Here is a 16,992-nt window from a genome sequence, read left to right as displayed (position 1 = left end):
CACGCTGCTTATCAGTCATTAGTTGCATGTTTTATTTCTTATTTTTTGTTCTGTTTTTCAGTTGTTTCTAAGTCTGTCAGGAAAGGAGGTAAAAACAAAAGGCAGGCAGACCAATAGGTAGCAGCTGCAGGATTATTGAAAACAGATGTGCAGTTAAATGGGGAAATACCACAATGCCTAGATAAAAAAAATCAGTTCTGGTATAGAAATACCAGTTTCTGTACACTGTTAATATGGAAACCTATTTGCTTATTTAAAAAAAAAAAAGGAACTGTTATAATCTTGATATCCTTTCATCAAGTTGTGATATAAGGTCTCATGCTGATGAATATCACCACACTCTGTTTACACACACGCATTTTTAAAAAATCCCTTGGGAAAGGGGAAATGAGTGTTACATTACAGATTGAGAGGCTGGAGGAAAGATCAAGACTCTCTAGGTAATGATTTTTGTTTCCATTTTTGTGTGTGGAGCCCTGTTGATGGCCTAGGATGGCTTTTGTTGCTATGAGCATGGAACAAAGAACAGGCTGTTATCCAAAATGGGGCTTAAATGCAGCATTTGCATTAGTTTCAGTTGTAATCAAGTTTAATTTCACACAGGACTTTGGGGAGCTCAGCCTTCATTTTCCCCAATCAAAATTCATGCCTACACTTGTATTAATTCTAATAATTAATGTTGTGCAACATGGGGGGATATAGATGAGGGAACAGCCATATCTGTGATGTCAGGCTGTGGAGACAGCAGTAATATCAGTCCTCATTTCATGTTAAATCCTGCAGCCCTGTGCTGTGGGAGGACACAAAAAGTGACTCGACCTCCTTGAAGTAAAACTAGAGCTTAGTCCTCACAAGCAAAGCTTTAGGGTCTGCAACCAACTTGGTATATTGTAACTCATGAGCAGTAAATACCTTGTTGTGTTTATGGCTCTGTCAGTAAAATTCTGATCCCAGTGAGTTTTAATTTCTCGACATTCAGAATTAAAATGGAAATCTTGCATTTTTTGGATCAGACCAGTGATCTTTCGTGTCCCAGCTCTTTGCAGTAGTTACGATGAAGGTTCCTGTGCTGCCTTTGCAGAGCTGAGGTCTGAGTGAAGGAAAGCAAACCACTGGAGATCTCAGGGCTATGGTTAAGAATTCCTTTGTAATTGAATTACCAGGGAAACTTTGATTCAGGTTCTGTCTTGTTTCTACGTAGCTTTCCCACTGGGATTAACTGTGTGGTTATCCCAAGGCATTTTACCCAGGGACAAACAATCAGGGCAAGGGTTAACTTCATCTCCCCTCCACCCTGCTTTTCTGAAGGTGTGATCTGAGGCAAATGGAATGCCAGGGGATCTGGTGAGTGCCTGAGTGAGAGCTCTCCAGGACAAAAAGTAACATTAAGTAAAGCTTTTACTATGCCTAAATAAGCAAGTATTGCTCTTTTGCTTCTTAAACAGAAACTGCTTGTCCCTCTTTTTTATGTTTAAGATCATGTAATTATATGGGTTGAGTGATTTCTCAGTGACAAATAGGAAGCTACAAACTTCTTCCACCTTGAAGGAGGTTGGTGGTGAGTAATGAGGATCAGATGGTTCTCAGGACTGAGGTGTTTTTTTCCTGGTGGCTTTTCTTGCAAATATGCCAAGCATTGATCTCTGTTTTAAAATTATCTGACTGCATCAATTAACATTCTCATTTGTGCTACCTGAAATCTATTTCTCAATAGAACCATGACATGACTTACACTGCATAAGAAAAGGAATGAAAAGGATTTGGGAAAAACAGATAGTGGTGAAACTGGATGGAGGGAAGATAGAACACACAGAATCCATTCATTGAGCCTTTTGGCTGAAAGGGTTTGTGCACTCCTTTTTACCTGCTGGTATTTGTGTTTTAGTTTTGCTTCACCAATGAAAATTAATTTCAGGATGGTCCACACCCTAAGGTTTATCTAAATCCTTTCCAAAATGACAGATCTGTATCTCTGTATGCTCTGTGACTGGAATAGCAAGAATACCTGGGAACAGAGCAGAATGCAGTGCATCCACTCAGAGGTGGAAAGAACAAACCCTTCTTTTTTTCCCATCATTACTCATCCTCCTGAGCCTATCACAGTGCACAGCACAACTACAGGAAGAGTTGAGAAGTGAGGACAAAAAGGGAAACTAATAAGATGATTTATGGCATTGATATCTGAAGACAGTACTGGTGAAGTGGCTTATTTATAAACTAAGTTACAACAAAGGTACAAGAGGGGAAAAAATGTAGTTCAGGCTCTTTACATAGTCAGAGGCCTTGCATTTTGTCATGGAAAATACAGAGTGTGCTGATTTAGTAAAACCCTTTCTCTGAAGTAAGTGTAGAACATGCAGAGTTCATGCAAGCAAAATTGATTTTGTGACCACTTGAACCTCTTTGGGAAACCTCCAGAAGGTGTTCTGTTATTCTGAAAGGTGCATGTGTTACCCACTCCCTTCATCCCCTGTAAATTGCTAGAATATTTAAAGTCTTAATTGAGAACCAGTTTCCAAGAGGAGGTTTTAACTTCTCAAATTGGACTGGAACCTGGTACAGGATTTCTGCCTATAAATTCTTAATTAGAAAGCTCGGAGAGTGTTTAGTTGATATATATGCAGGATAATTGGGAAACTTCTGTACGTGTTTTTGGCAGGAGGAGGAGGAAGAAGTACAGATGTGTATGATGGGTTTTTTTGTTTTAAAACCTTACTGGTGCCTATATATTTTTGGTAACAATAATGCAAATTACAAAACCTAGAGTCTTCTATAATCCCATACAGACTCTTCTTTTTAGAACCCAAGAGCATGTGTTTTAAGTGGAAAAACAAAACTACTGTTACTTGGGCTGTGTGTAAGAATGAAAGCTTTGAATCCTGGTTTAGCTTTTCCTTTCCCCCACCCCTTTTTTTTCCTGGAACAGCAATTAAACAGTGTATTACCCAGCACTTTCAAATTGCTCAAACTAGTTCTCTCCAATATAAACAACCCATACTGCAGAATTGAAAACGAATCTAAACAAAAAAAATTATGTTTAAATTAGGTTTGGAACAGTTGTGCCATTGAAGTGCTTTAAATGTGACTTGCAAATACATCATTATTTGTATTTGCACACTTTACTGAAAAGGTTGGTGAGTGATGGAACAAGACTTTACATGGACTTTGTTCCTTTTTGTGGATTGGAACAGCTCTGATAGGCTGCTCTTCCCAGCAGCAAGGAAATGACCAAGATGGGATGGATTTTTTTTTTAATACATTCCAGCTAAAATATTGCTGTTGAATGTGCTCAGATTCCTTTGTTTCATTTTACACTCATTTGAGCAGTGAAAGCTTTCCCCCACCCCACGTTCTTACCGGGTGGGTTTCTCGTTTCTGTAGTGATAATAGTTAATAATTTGATAAAGCTTCTTGTTGCCTCTCATCCTACTGAAGCACCAGAGGATGTAAAAGCTGCTGGCAGGTCTCATGTCTGCAGTGGCGTAATTACACGGAGTGCTGGTGGTTAAAATGACCGGAGAGCTCTGGGACTAATTGTAAGGAGTGACAGAACAGGGAAGTTTTATTGCTGCAGTTCCCTGAATTATGTTGAGCAGCAGCTGCGTCAGCAGATTTCAATTACCACACTCCTGCTCCAGTCCCTCGATGTCATTCCTGTTGGCATCAGAGTTAACTATTGATCTTTGTATTTATAGAAGCATTTTGTGGGGTTTGGCTGCAGAGGTGCAGTTTCTTGTTCGGGAAAAGCGTCTCTTGCAAGGAAGAGATTTGTTTGGGAGCAAATGGACTGTAGCCACGTAGAAAACCCTACAAATATGAGGACTGGATGAAAATGAAAAGATTGTACTGCCTTTTGCCAACCTGTCCCTTAAACACAGTCTGTTTTCTCTCAGTGGGTTTGTAGCACAGTGCCTGTGTTTGCACTTATATAAAATGCTCAGAGACTGTGCAGGGAGAAAATCAGGGCTGGGGAAGGAAACTCACTTTTCCAATGAGGATGAGAAATTGTGTGCTGATGGAGGTTTAAATCTTATTTTTGTCCTTTGTATTTGCTGCTTACTGTCTTCTGTTTGGGAAGAGTAACTGAGAATAAACCGCCATCGATTTGATGGGATCTTGGGAAAACATAATTGTGGTGTTGCAGGCAGCATTTACTGGCAGATACCTTTCCCAAAGGTGAGGGAAGGCAAAATGACTTAAAAATAATACTCTGCCAAGTGAATAAACTCTTGTGGGCCCTTTCTGTCTCCCTACAGGGACACCACAAGCATCCCTGCTTTGCTTTTGGAACTGGTATTATGGCACAGAAATAAAGGAAGGGTTGAACCTCAACCCAGGGAAACACAGACCCTTAGCATGGATGTTCTTTTGGCTTCTTTTTCTTTTTTTTTGGATTGGGTTGTTTGGTTGGGGTTTGTTTGGTTGAATTTTTTTAAGTGGGATCTGGCTATTTTTTTAATAAAAAAAAAGTCTGTAGGTAGTTATCTGCCCTCCCCAGCTGTGTGTCACCACTCACCAGTGGGGTTTCACATCATGGGTTTTGCTGACTGAATAATTTGTCTGTGCATTCTCTAATGTGCTTCTGGCAAAATCACCTGGGGCAGTTTCAGTCACTGCTGGAGCCAACTCATCAGATTTTGACTGGAGCAGATGAAGGAGCAGATGCAGGAGCTGGTCCAGGACCAGATCCCAGGCAGTGACACCCTGACGGTGTCACCCGGAGGAGGGATGGCAGCTGGCTTTGGGAATAGGTGTCTGAAGGGGTGCCTTCAGCTCTGCAAACAGCTGGCTCAATAAGGTTGTTTCTAAAGCCTTGTGCTGGTAGAGCCATACAGTGAAAGGCCAGTCCTGGCATGAGGCTGCTGTTCTTCTTGGAAATTTTTCCATAAAAAAATGGACTGTGCACAGCCTTTGGATGCAGAGTTTCCATGGATCAGGGGCTGGCTGAGAGTTGGCATCTAATTTTCTTATCTTCAGTGTTTGTCCTATTTGTGGGGGGTATTTCATTCACATAATTTATGAATGAAATTGCTAATCCTTTGCAGCTGTAGGAATTTTAATTTCTTCCCCCACCCCAGGCTATTTTAATAACAGCCAGTGGTATCAATAAGCAATTTTTGAGTGATGCTTGTGTCTGTCTGTCCCACTCCCTGCGCCTCCACATTTTTCTGGCTAATCCATCACAGAATGATGGAATTCCGAGGGAGAAAACTGAGGTGCTCAGTTCTGAGATCACTTCTCCAGCAGCCTGTGACAAAGAGCTGTCTCTCTGTTTTATTACTAAGGCCATCAGAATTAAACGGTTTAAACTGATTTGACTAATTGCGCTCGTTTAACTTTTTAATAATTGAATGCACTGAGGCTGTGTAAGTTGTTAACAGTCGTGTCCTTCTCTTTGCTTTGAGCAGTTTTACTCTGGGCACCGATCTCCTCACATTCCATATAGGTTATTGCACCTGGTATGGACTCACGCACGGCATTTAGCAGGGTACGAGCAACAAGATGCACACGAGTTCCTCATTGCTGCATTAGATGTGCTACACAGACACTGCAAAGGTAAGGCTTGTGCTGAGGCTTCAATCAACAAGGAATGTTGGATCAAAAGGAGGTAGAACGATCTCTTCTTAGGTATAGTGCCAGTACAGCACTCTTAGCAAATGTTCGATAGATTTAAAATATTTATAAATAAATAAACCAATCCCACCGTTGAAAGTTACCAAGAATTAGGAGGAGACAAGCCTGTACATCATTTTGAATCCCCATCATGTTCTTCTCTTACTGGTTGTGAGTCACTGTCTTTTCTTTTAAGTTGCCATTTTAATTCTATTTATACTTGAGGTAGTTAGAACTCTTACTCAGTGTGTCATGGGACTGATGAAAATAACAGAGGAAAGGCTATGGCTTAATATTATTCTTAATATATTCTTAATATATTAACCTGTCCTGTGTATTTATGATGCCAAATTGCTGGTAGAAATGTGAATAAGGAAAGAAATGAGAGGTTTTGGTGCCTCATTTTATTAGTCTGTGTATAACAATCCACAATTGTACAGTACAATAAAAATATTCAGTGGTATGCTTTTAGACATGAAGTAGGTAAGTCCTGATTTTGTAAAATCCTGTGAATTTATGTATTTTGTGTTAGTTAGCTGAACTCAATCTGAACTGAGTATTTCCCAGTCTGCCAGTGTTTGCTCTAGCTCGGTTCACTTATGAAGCACAGGAATTTTTCCTGTTCCTCTAAGGGAAAAGTAGTCGGGTTGATACCAGCAGAACAAACAAAAAATCCTTAGTCACTAGAAAGAAGCTTTAAAGCACTCAACTTTCCTCAAATGCTCTTAGGAAAAGCACTTAGAGGCTGGTTTTTTGGTTTATCAGAGGATTGTCAAAGGGAGGGCTAATGCTGCTTCTCTGAACCCTTGTGAAGTCTTGCTTTTATCTCTGAGATAGCCTTGCATGGCAGCACATGGGCTTGTTCAGATCCACAGTAGGTGCCTCCAAAAGAATCTTCTCCAAAAAAGGTACTGCTAAGGACAGGAGCACATAGAGCAGTTCTTTTGTAGTTACTGATATCTGTTATTGGACAATCACTGAGTGAATTTCAATAATCCTAATTAAACTGGTGTGGAAGTAGGGTAAGGAACAGAATCTACTCAAATACTGACCTCTCCCTTCCCAGCACTGAGCAAACTTATCTGCAAAGATAAACACTTCTTGGTTCCCATAAAGTTTTTGAACCATTGATATGACAGATCTGGAAGCTTTTTTCATCACTTTTGCTATAAAATAATATTCATACTTCTATACTTCCCCATTTGTTAATGAAGAAGTGTTTGCTGCTCAGAATTGTAAAAAAACAAACAAACAAAGAAACCTGCAACAATAAAGGTCCCTGAGCTCTTCTCAAAGTGATAATTAATCTGAAAAGACTTTTTTTGAAAGTGTGGTTTGGCTTAAAATGAAAAATATATCTGACATATCTTCCTTGCCATCTGTGCACCCAGGTTTTCAAATTTCTGTTTCTAAAGAAATAAAGAGACTTTTATTTAAATATTGTAAATAATCTATACCACATCAAGGTAATTTAAAAGAAGTGGTTGAGCAGTTGTGTGGGAACCAAACAAGTTAATCTAAACCAGAATTTCGAGTATAGTCATGCAAAACCACATTTGGAATGAACTAGTTTTGAATGTTATGAGAAAGTTTTCCCACTTGTGTATGCACATGGACACACACATGCATGTGAAGGATACAGATGTAAAAATATTATTACTAATAGTGAGAATACGTCCTACAGCTACAATAAGCAAATAATACCTCCCCTGCCAATATTAAATATTTATTTTACTGAATGAAAAAAGCTTTTAAAGCTTCCAGTCTAATAATCAACTTTTACAATTAACACACAGTAAAGTAGAATAAAATAGTGGGGAAAACTTTGCCCTGGGTTTTGGACATTATTCATGATAACCAAAGCTTCAGGCACCAAAGTAAATGAAAGTGCTCCTTAGGTATAAATATCCAGTGATATTTGTTTGGCTGGCATTGGTCACTTATCCCTTTTCCATTCCATTTACTCACCTTTCTAGGAAGTGTCCTCATGCAAGTCAGAGAAAGCTGTGAATGCTTCTTACTGATCTATCACTACCTAAATTAGGAAAAATACATGATGTTGATGTCCATTTAAAGTTAAGTCTTGTAATCCTGCATCCTGTGAAGCATAAAATTAACTGCCCTGTGATGATTATGTGGGTTGGATGGCCCAGGTAGTTTTGTTTTGATTTGGTTGGTTGGTGTTTTTTAATGCTGGTTGAATCTATACTTTGTTTCTGAATAAAAGGGATCAAGTCTGTCATGCCTGTGCATCACTTGTTTTTCATTCCAACAGCTGGAGGGAGGTGATCTAACTGGAAAGTTGTATTTTGGTGGAAAAAAAATATGTAAACGATGTGTATTTCTGCCCAGTCTGTAAAGTATTAGGTCAGCTCTTAGTCAATATGACAGATACATCATAATTACCAGTGCTCTGGAAGAAATTCAGGGTTCTAATTCTGCAAACTCCCACAACAGTGAGGTTCAAATCATCCAGACACTTTGTAGTTTCCCAGCTTTGTCTCAGACATATTCAAACTTTGAGAAGCTTAGATCAGAATTGTTATTTTCTTGTATGGAGTAATATTGCAACTCCAAAGGTAACATTCAGCCCAGAGACATCACTGGGTGTGGGGGTTTCTTTATTAAGAGAGCACAACAATCAAGTGACAGAGATGGGCATTGATACACACAGGTTCAAAAGGCAAGAGAAAAAAATTGAAGTAATTCTGTATTTTTATCCCAGACTTAATTCAGTTGTCTGACAAAAAGAAAGTAGTACTTCAAAACTGATTATTCCTCATTTATTTGGATTTCATGAAGCATTCTGCATTCACCTTTAACAAGGAGTGCTACAAAGGAAATCTGGAGCCTGGTGTGAGGTATCATGACAGGAAAAGGAACGGTGTGCTGAGACTGGGGAGGAAAACACTGCCCTGCTCTGAGAATTCTGCTTGATATTCTTAGGAACAGATACAGCATATGCTTCTGAAACATGTCATCTGCTATGATCCATATAGATCTGTGTGTACACTGCTTTGTCATAAATAACAAGCACATGTTCAGAACACTGGGGGCCAAAGTAATGCAGAAATATTAACATTAATGTCTTATTTGATAAATGCCCCTTTTTAAATCTGACAGTTCTTGACTTCCTGTTTCTCATTTAAAATACAGGATGGAAGATGGAGGCAGAACTTCTTTATTTTTATTTCAAAACCAAAAACAATGTTAGAAAGTCATCTGTAGCTGTTCTTACAGTTGCTATGTGTTATTTACCTTCAGTAGTATATTAAATACCTGTGTATTTGAACACAAGTTAATATGCTTAGTTATTGCACAGACACAGCAGTAACTTTTGTGGGGTTTTTTGAGAGTTGCATTTAATTGGAATTCAAACTTGTAAACTCAATTATCTGCCATTCTCATAATTACATTAGTGTGTACATTTATGTATTTTCAAGTTTGGTTTTAGTCTTGTGCTGACCACTCTTAGAAGAAGCTGCTGATTTTTCCTGGTAAGAATTATGACCAGTTTTAAAAACAAAAATTAAACCAAAAAAAAAGAAATTAAAACCTCCTTTGTGAGACAGAAATGTTGAAGGGAACCTTAACTTGAGCACAACAATCTAGCAGCTTCTAGTTCTCAGCTGCATAATTTACCTCCTCTCAGCATCTGTTCCATATTGACAAGTGTGAGTAGGTGGTAATCTTACTCTTTTTTTTTTTTTTTCCCCTCCTCTCCAACCAAATGTCATGGGAAATAATGTTGAGTGGGTAATGCCCTTCTGTTTTGCTGGGAACAAGCTTGCCAGGGTATTCTTTGGAGACCCTCTCATCACTGATCCTGATTGACTTGGGTAATTGAAAAGGGAGAGCTCCTTCTCTCCGTAGGTGGAAATGGCTTGTCTGGTAAAGGTGCCCAACTGGGATGGTACCTGTGGTCCAGGAAAAAAAAATCTCTCAACACTTGTTTTTCTGCTTCTGCCCCCTCAAAACAAACCAGAGGGAGATAATGTTTGAAATGGTGAGATTACAAGGATGTGGTAGTTGCGTGTGGATTCTTTAAAAAGGAAAAGTGAAGTTTTTTAAAGAAGGATAAAAACCAGCAATTTTTAAATTTTTTTCTTCCTTTAAAGCTTCTAAGTGAGCTATTTCTGTAGGTGAGAGATGCCTTGTACAGTCTCTTTCCTGTATGCCCTCTTCATTAGCTTAGCAGCACTGAGACTTTTAAAAGCTCTTAAGTTCAGTAAGATTTAGCTGAAATTCCCAGCAAGAAATGCCTGAGAGGGGGTCTGATAACCCCCAACTTGAACCTCAGTACACTTGAAATCTAATTTTGGAGCATTTTGTTCAAGAGCCGCTCTAAGGAAACAATGTGCTTTTCTTGGAAATTCAAACAAAAGTTTCTAAAGCCTAAATCCAGCAGCTGAGGGAGAGCTTTCCCGAGGCATTTAGGATCTAATTAACTCAAGTGCCCTATTGCAGCTTAGTAGGTATCACCTATGGCTGCTTTTCCACACTTAGTATTAGGTCAGGTTATATAATATTCTCCAACAAACTTCTAAAACTTCGCTGGAAAAAAAAGAAAATAATCTTATTTCTTCCTGCTGCAAGAAAACTCCAGCTAGAGCATCACAGTCACAAGGAAAGTGGTCTTTTGCCCTATGCTTTTAGTTTTTTCAGATGATTTTTTTTTGACATTCTTGTCTAGAAATTAATTGGTTTTGAGAAACAGCTGTGATTTGAGGAGTCAGCATCTTAATATTTTAGTTTCAGATATTAAATACTTCCAAATAAGTTAAAGACACTGGGAAACATGGCCAAACGTAGTTCTGTTGTAGCAGTTTCTGTTGTTGGAGATGGGAGGACATCTTTAAGATGTCCTTCACAAAATAATCAGCTGGTGCTGTGAAATAGTTGGTGTGTGCACCTCTGACTGCAAAGCAAACCCAGTTGCATCCTACCCAAGGAAAATAAACAGTGCACAGCCTTGGAAATCAAAGGAAAAATGTATCACTCCTGGTTCACCTTTGGGGAATGGAGGGAGAAGGCTTTGAACCTGAGAGCTGCATGAAGAAGGTTTTGGTTATTTAATGCTCTAGTTAGTATAAGAAAGCTGAATTGGCCTAATCTCAGCACTCAAATCATAAAAATTACTACTGTGCTCCCAAGGCCTTGTCACTCCAGTGAGAGTTTGTGATGCCTTAAAGATGGAAATGTGTTTGCTGTGCCCCTTGGGAACTCAGAGGATTGCTGTGTCTCAGGAGAAGCTGGAGGGGGACACAGCATGATCTCTCCACTTCAGATAGGGACAACTTTCATTTTCCCACTGGTGAAAACTTGTATGGAAAGAACATGTTGATGTTGAAAGGGTGGGATGGAGGGAGCAGGCTGGGGGGGTGATGGGTCTTCACAAACCCTCTCCCCTCACTCTACTCGCAGAATTTGACTGGGGTATAATTAAAAAATAGCATTTGCTGATACTTCTCTCTGTTCATTAGGAAAAGAAGCTAAATGTTCATTTTCATCAACCATCTTGGCAACTCCTTTGTCTTAAGAGCTGATCTTTATTCCAGGCAATGCAAAGCAAATTTTTGTAAAGGGAGGTACCTTGAACAAGGGTTTGGCTAAGAGCTGATATGGCTTAAAGCATCACCTCTACAGGAGTGAATTGCATTTAATCACCTTTGATATATTTTTCTAGGAGTTCCCATCTTGTTTCCTTGTTTTCTTCAATGTGCAGTGTTTTCAGGGTTCTGTACTGTCCATGTGAACTTGCAGTATAAGTTTGTTAGAAAGAGTTACAGGAACACAGTCCAAGACAAACCAATGTTCCCTTGGAGGATTTTTGACTTCTGAGCCTGTGTTTGCATTCCTGCAGGTGATGATAATGGGAAGAAGGCCAACAACCCCAACCACTGTAACTGCATCATAGACCAAATCTTCACAGGCGGACTGCAGTCAGATGTTACCTGTCAAGTCTGCCAGTAAGTCTTTTTTTCCTGATCCTGGGCTCTGATTTGAATCTGCTACCCCTCCAGTGCAACTGAACTTTTTCTGTCTTGAACATCAGTAAATACCAGCAAAATTCCAGCAAGGCAAGAACTGTGTAAATGCAGCATCTTGAGGCAGCAGCACAGGGTGCCCAGAGAAGCTGTGGCTACCCCAACCCTGGAAGTGTCCAAGGCCAGGTTGGACAGGGCTTGGGGCAAACTGGTCTTGTGGAAGGAGTCTCTGCCCATGGCAGAGGGTGGAGTGGAATGAAATGAGCTTTAATGTCCCTTCCAACCCAAACCATTCTGGGATTCTATAATTTCTATCAGCTAAATGCAATCAGTTACCAATTAAGTGTCATATATTAAGACATACCAAAAAATTGCCTAGAAGGTACCATGGGTTTATGCATATAAACTCTACTAATTTAGAAAAGGTTGTTTTCCAAGGTAATGAGGAAGAGGCTTCCAAGAGCTCTTTGGATTTGAAAGTACATGATTGCAACTACATTTGAAGAAAATTCTGATACAGAACCACATTTTTCTTCAGTCAGGAGCCTCATGTATCATCAAGAGAGATTTCAAAGAGGTTGATACCTCATGTAATCTCAGGTACCAGAAAAAAAGGTTTCACAAGATTAAGAAAAAATGTATTTATTGTTCTGCTTTGTACTGGAGCAAGTTGACTTCTCTTTGGAGGTGTTTGGTGTTACCATAGCACAGAAGTCAGAGTTCTTGTTTTTTGTTCTGCCTTGCATTCTTGCTGTCCTGCAGATGGACTGTGGGGCTGGGCTTGTTTGAATCTGCTTTTATTCTCAGTTTCCTGGAGGGATTTGCAGAAGATTTACTGTAAGGAAAACATAGGAAATTTTGTTCTTTGCCTGGTAGAGCCACAGAATCCTTATGTGATAATGCAAAGCTTGATGTGTTATGACACAATATTAACACTGATGAAACTTTAACAAAAGAAGTTTTCTTTCGAAAATTGACAACTTTTGCACAAATGAAGCAGGGGAAAAAGGCAGAATGTTGAAGGCTTAATGAGATTGCAGAGTGAAAGACACTAGTTTTAGAGGAAGGGAGAACTCAGAAAATAAACATAAAAGGTACAAGGAGAATGTGCTTCCAAACTAAGAGCTTAGACCCTGAACTTCTGGAGTTCTCTTAAAAATGTAAATGCTGCAAAAGATTTGAGTCAATACTAGTTAAAATTTCGAGAAGCTTTTTCCATGGTCTGGCCCTTGGCTTATCTTCAGCTGTCTTGTAAAGAAATCTGATGGAGAACATAAGCTACTGCTTGGTGCAGTTATTCTTTGGCCTCTCAAATTCCAAAGGCTGTAGGAGATGCTGATAGGAACTGCAAAGCTGAATTCAGTGCACTGCTGGGCAGCAAAATATTTAAAGGCTCTTTATTTTTTTTGAAGTTGCCTTAAGCACCATCTTCCATGTCTTGACCAGAGAAGACCAGCTTCCAAACTGCTTGGATGGCATGTAGCTGCCATCATTTTTATACTGGTCCATGACCAGTACCTCTATCTCAGAATGAGACTGCTCTGAGTCACAGGGCTCCAGTGAGTGAGAGAATGTATTAAATGTACTAAATGGAACATATAAGCATCACATACGTTTCCCCAAACATATGGCTTTTAAATATTCAGGAAAACGATCGATTGTGGGAAAACACTCTGGAGCAGCTCTATTTTCTGTCATCTCTGAGTGCCCTCTAGGGGTGATGGAGATCCCAAAGCCCTCAAAATGAAGTACCTGCCGTGCAACCCCAAAGGGAGAGAGACCGTTCCTTTTCCTTCCTTTAAACGTGTGTTGAACCGTTTTCTTTCCCACAGCGGCGTTTCCACAACGATAGACCCGTTCTGGGACATCAGTTTGGATTTGCCAGGCTCTTCCACCCCGTTCTGGCCGCTGAGTCCGGGGAGTGATGGCAGTGTCGTGAATGGGGAAAGCCATGTCTCGGGCACCACCACTCTCACAGACTGCTTGCGAAGGTATGGCCTGAGCAAAACACATATTTTGGTGGGATAAACAGGATTTGGCTTCCTCCTCTTTTCCAGGTGGCACTAAACAGTAGGACTAAAAGTGAGGCTTTGTCACGGCTTTGTCCCCAGACGGTGTTTTTACACGTATTTTTGTTGTTTCTATATGAGAAAGTGAGAAGGCAGAGGAGGCTCAGAGCAGCAGTAGGGCTGGCAATAAGCACTCAAAACCTGTTGCCACACGATGCAAAGAGAAAGCAAATTTTGCATTGGCTGCTGCCAGGCAACGTGGTTGTAAGTGATTGAAGTCACTAGTGTCTGCCTCCATGTTCTTGGTGGTGTAGGCTAAGAAAGCACATAAAAAGTGTTCACAATACATTTAATATTCATCTAAGTACGAGTCTGATTTTGCTCTAAGCAGAGCTGAGGGTCAGCTGCTGCCAGCTGAGTTGTAGGGGTGTCATTGAGGATTAAAGGAATTGAGCTTTCGAAAAGAAAAGCTAATTCTGAACCTGAAACTTGGGCATCTTGGAAACAGGTACCTGGAGGGCAGGTTATGGCTTTCTGTACAGTTAACTTAAATCTTTTAGAAGATCTGAAAGTCTTTTTTTTGTGGCAAGTGTAGATATATGTCTGAGGAAGAGGTTACCTGGAACCCAGGGCAAAGCTAATCCTCCTAAAACAAGAATTCATAATCTCTAACATCTGATTTCTAAATTATTACTGTTAAGATCAGTAATTTTCAGGAAACAAGGGAATTAGTACAAAGGAGAAATTGCTCATGCAGGAATGCATCAAGAGGCAAAACTGGTTGAATTTTGGTGACTTTCTTGAACATGGAGATTAGTAGAATCAGGGATGATGGTGGAGGAGGAAAAACATCTGGGTTCAAAGATACCCTCAAAGAGTATGGATTTTGGAAAGAAGTTGAACTCTAATGGATAAAGAGGATGGGTCTAGATTTTTACCCAAAAGTTAGCAAGAAGGAAAGGTCTGTCAACCAGTGTGGCCATGCAACTGAAGCTGGCTTGAAGAAGGAAGGATTCAGCAGGAATATGACACAAAAACAGAAAGATGAGGGCACTGAAACAACAATAACAGCACATTTGTAAGCCTCTTTAGAGACTTAAGAGAAAACAAACAATAGCAAAGGACAAAACAACCAGCAAACCAAACCCAGAGAATGATGGTACATAGGCCAGATAAAGGAAATCTTGTTAATTAATCAAGAGGAGGGACCAGGAGGCTGTGGTCATTTAATGCTGGAGTCTGCATTAGTCATAGTCAGAGTGAGGCAGGGCAGGGTTGCCCCCACACGCTTTGTGTGCAGTAATGTAAAATTTTCAATTTTATTTCAAGATATTTCATCTCAAAAATCCTGGTTGCAGGGCAGGTTCTGGGGAGATGACTGATTTCCCCATGGAAGTCTAAACTTGGAGGAAAGGTCTTGACAGTCCATGGTCCTGCCCTTTCTGTGCTGACAGTTTCTGGAAAAGAGGGATTTTGCTTTAGTTTGTGGTGAGAACATCGAGGTAGTACATTTTCTCTGAGCAGTTCCCTGTTCTGTAATGGTCTCTTCCCATATCTCCCTTGAGCAGTTCTGTCTGAAAATTTTGAAAGAGATTTTTCTAGTTGTCAACACGGGGTTTTTTGAAAGGTATCTGTATTTTGAAAAGAACTTGGTGTTTACAGCCCTTTCCATGTCAGAGCTTTGATCCCAGCCCTGCAGGGCTACAAGGTGGAAGAGTGTTTTGCAGAGGAGTGTCTTCCATAACAATGTTTTTGGGTTTGAAAACAAAAGATCTTTGCTTTCTGTATGAAAATTAGCTGTTCTGCTGTAGGAGATGAATTAACATTGAGCTTCTTTCTCAGACACTGATGCACTTCAGTGCAATATTCCCAAGCAGATCAGTGGTCAGTGTCAGATTTGAACCTCTGAACCATAGCACTTTACATTATTATAGGTTTTTTTCCAAATGGCACTTAAAAGCCATGGACTCTGTCTCTTGTGATGCCAGTGACCCACAGGTAAAACTGTTTGCAGCATGTGTGAAAAATCATCTGATTGTTTTGTGCATCCTTCTACTTGTCAATGTACTTTTTAGGTTTACAAGGCCAGAACATCTAGGAAGCAGTGCCAAAATCAAATGTAGTGGTTGCCATAGCTACCAGGAATCCACCAAACAACTCACTATGAAGAAGTTACCCATTGTGGCCTGTTTTCATCTCAAAGTAAGTTCACAGGGGGCTGACAGAGCAGAGGATGTGATTTCCTCTCTGAGAGGATGAGCTGAGTTCCTGGACATGTCTTCTGGCTTTCACTGACTAAACTTTTATGATATAAATTAATATAAAAAACAGCTTGCGTTGCCCAGCTAGATTTTCTATTAAGATAGTGTGACATTATCTATAATGTAGCTTTGCAGTGTGTCTGTGGGAATTTAACCAGCCAGAATCCAGAAACAGGATGGAAAGCTGGTCTAATATGTGAACCAGCATAGACAACAATCTCCAGTAACACTCATCCTGCATGGTAATATTTTTACACTTTCACTGAAAAAATGCCTCTGTGTTGAAGGAAAGGCATGAAAAAGTTCTGATAGCAATGGAGGAACATTTTTTGTGTCGTCCCAACTGCGATGTAGTTTTAAAGATTTCCAAAGCAGATGATGTCACGTGGAATTATTGTAGATAATGCTGGTGCCCCCAGATAGTTTAGTCCTGTACAATTTCTGTCTGAAATGTGGTGCTAAGTGGGGATTCTGCTCTTTGGGCAAGTCAAGGTGAATGTGCTCAACCCCTTTCCCTTGCTCAGTTCAGTATTTGACTGAAGATTTTTTTGAAAATAAATTATTTTTCATAAGTGATTTTGTTGTCCTGTCTATGCAAAATGCAAATTTCATTTTATTTCACATGTTAAAGCAAGAAAGAAACTCGAAAGATAAGAATTGCAGAAGTCTCAGCTTTTCACATCTGGATCTGTTGCTAGGGAATTCTTACGGCATCACAGTTGGAAAATAATTAACTTGAAGTGTAAATAGAGCAGAATTTCTGAGAAATTGAGTGAGCAGCTGCCTTTAAATAGAAACTCATTCATCTCTTTCTGGTATTTGTTCCTGTTTCCATGTAATGTTCAATCAAGAAGATGAGGAGAGGATGGTGGGTATTGCAGGCCCCTTTTGGCCGAGGGACAAGGCTTTTTTTGTTATCATATTCCATTTTTTGCATTAATTTGAATTGGTATTCCTGTGTAGGCTTGACTCCTGTCACTTGAGATGATTGGATGGGTGGATTAAGTGTGTGAATCTGAAGGCAAGCTCCAGTTGTCACCAGTTCTGTGTGCCAGGGTAGGCAGCAGCCATGGATTTAAACAGTCCTAGTACAAATGAACACTGGTTTGAGTAAAGGCTGTG

At 39.9% G+C, this 16,992-nt stretch overlaps 1 protein-coding gene across 3 annotated transcripts in view; it reads left to right on the top strand.

The window, feature by feature from the left end:
- The window catches only part of USP22 (ubiquitin specific peptidase 22), a 96,807-nt gene that overhangs the window by 72,952 nt on the left and 6,863 nt on the right, over positions 1-16,992 (top strand). For all 3 annotated transcript variants that reach the window (XM_027683558.1, XM_027683557.1, XM_027683559.1), the window contains 4 exons: positions 5,409-5,556; positions 11,477-11,582; positions 13,433-13,591; positions 15,685-15,811. In XM_027683558.1, coding sequence (XP_027539359.1) covers positions 5,409-5,556; positions 11,477-11,582; positions 13,433-13,591; positions 15,685-15,811 — 540 coding nt within the window. The remainder of the gene's footprint in view (positions 1-5,408; positions 5,557-11,476; positions 11,583-13,432; positions 13,592-15,684; positions 15,812-16,992) is intronic.

This window comes from Neopelma chrysocephalum, unplaced genomic scaffold (genome assembly GCF_003984885.1).
Source record: "Neopelma chrysocephalum unplaced genomic scaffold, ASM398488v2 Primary Assembly neopelma1_65, whole genome shotgun sequence".
Taxonomy (NCBI): Eukaryota; Metazoa; Chordata; class Aves; order Passeriformes; family Pipridae; genus Neopelma; species Neopelma chrysocephalum.
This window is presented reverse-complemented; position numbering and strand designations above follow the sequence as displayed.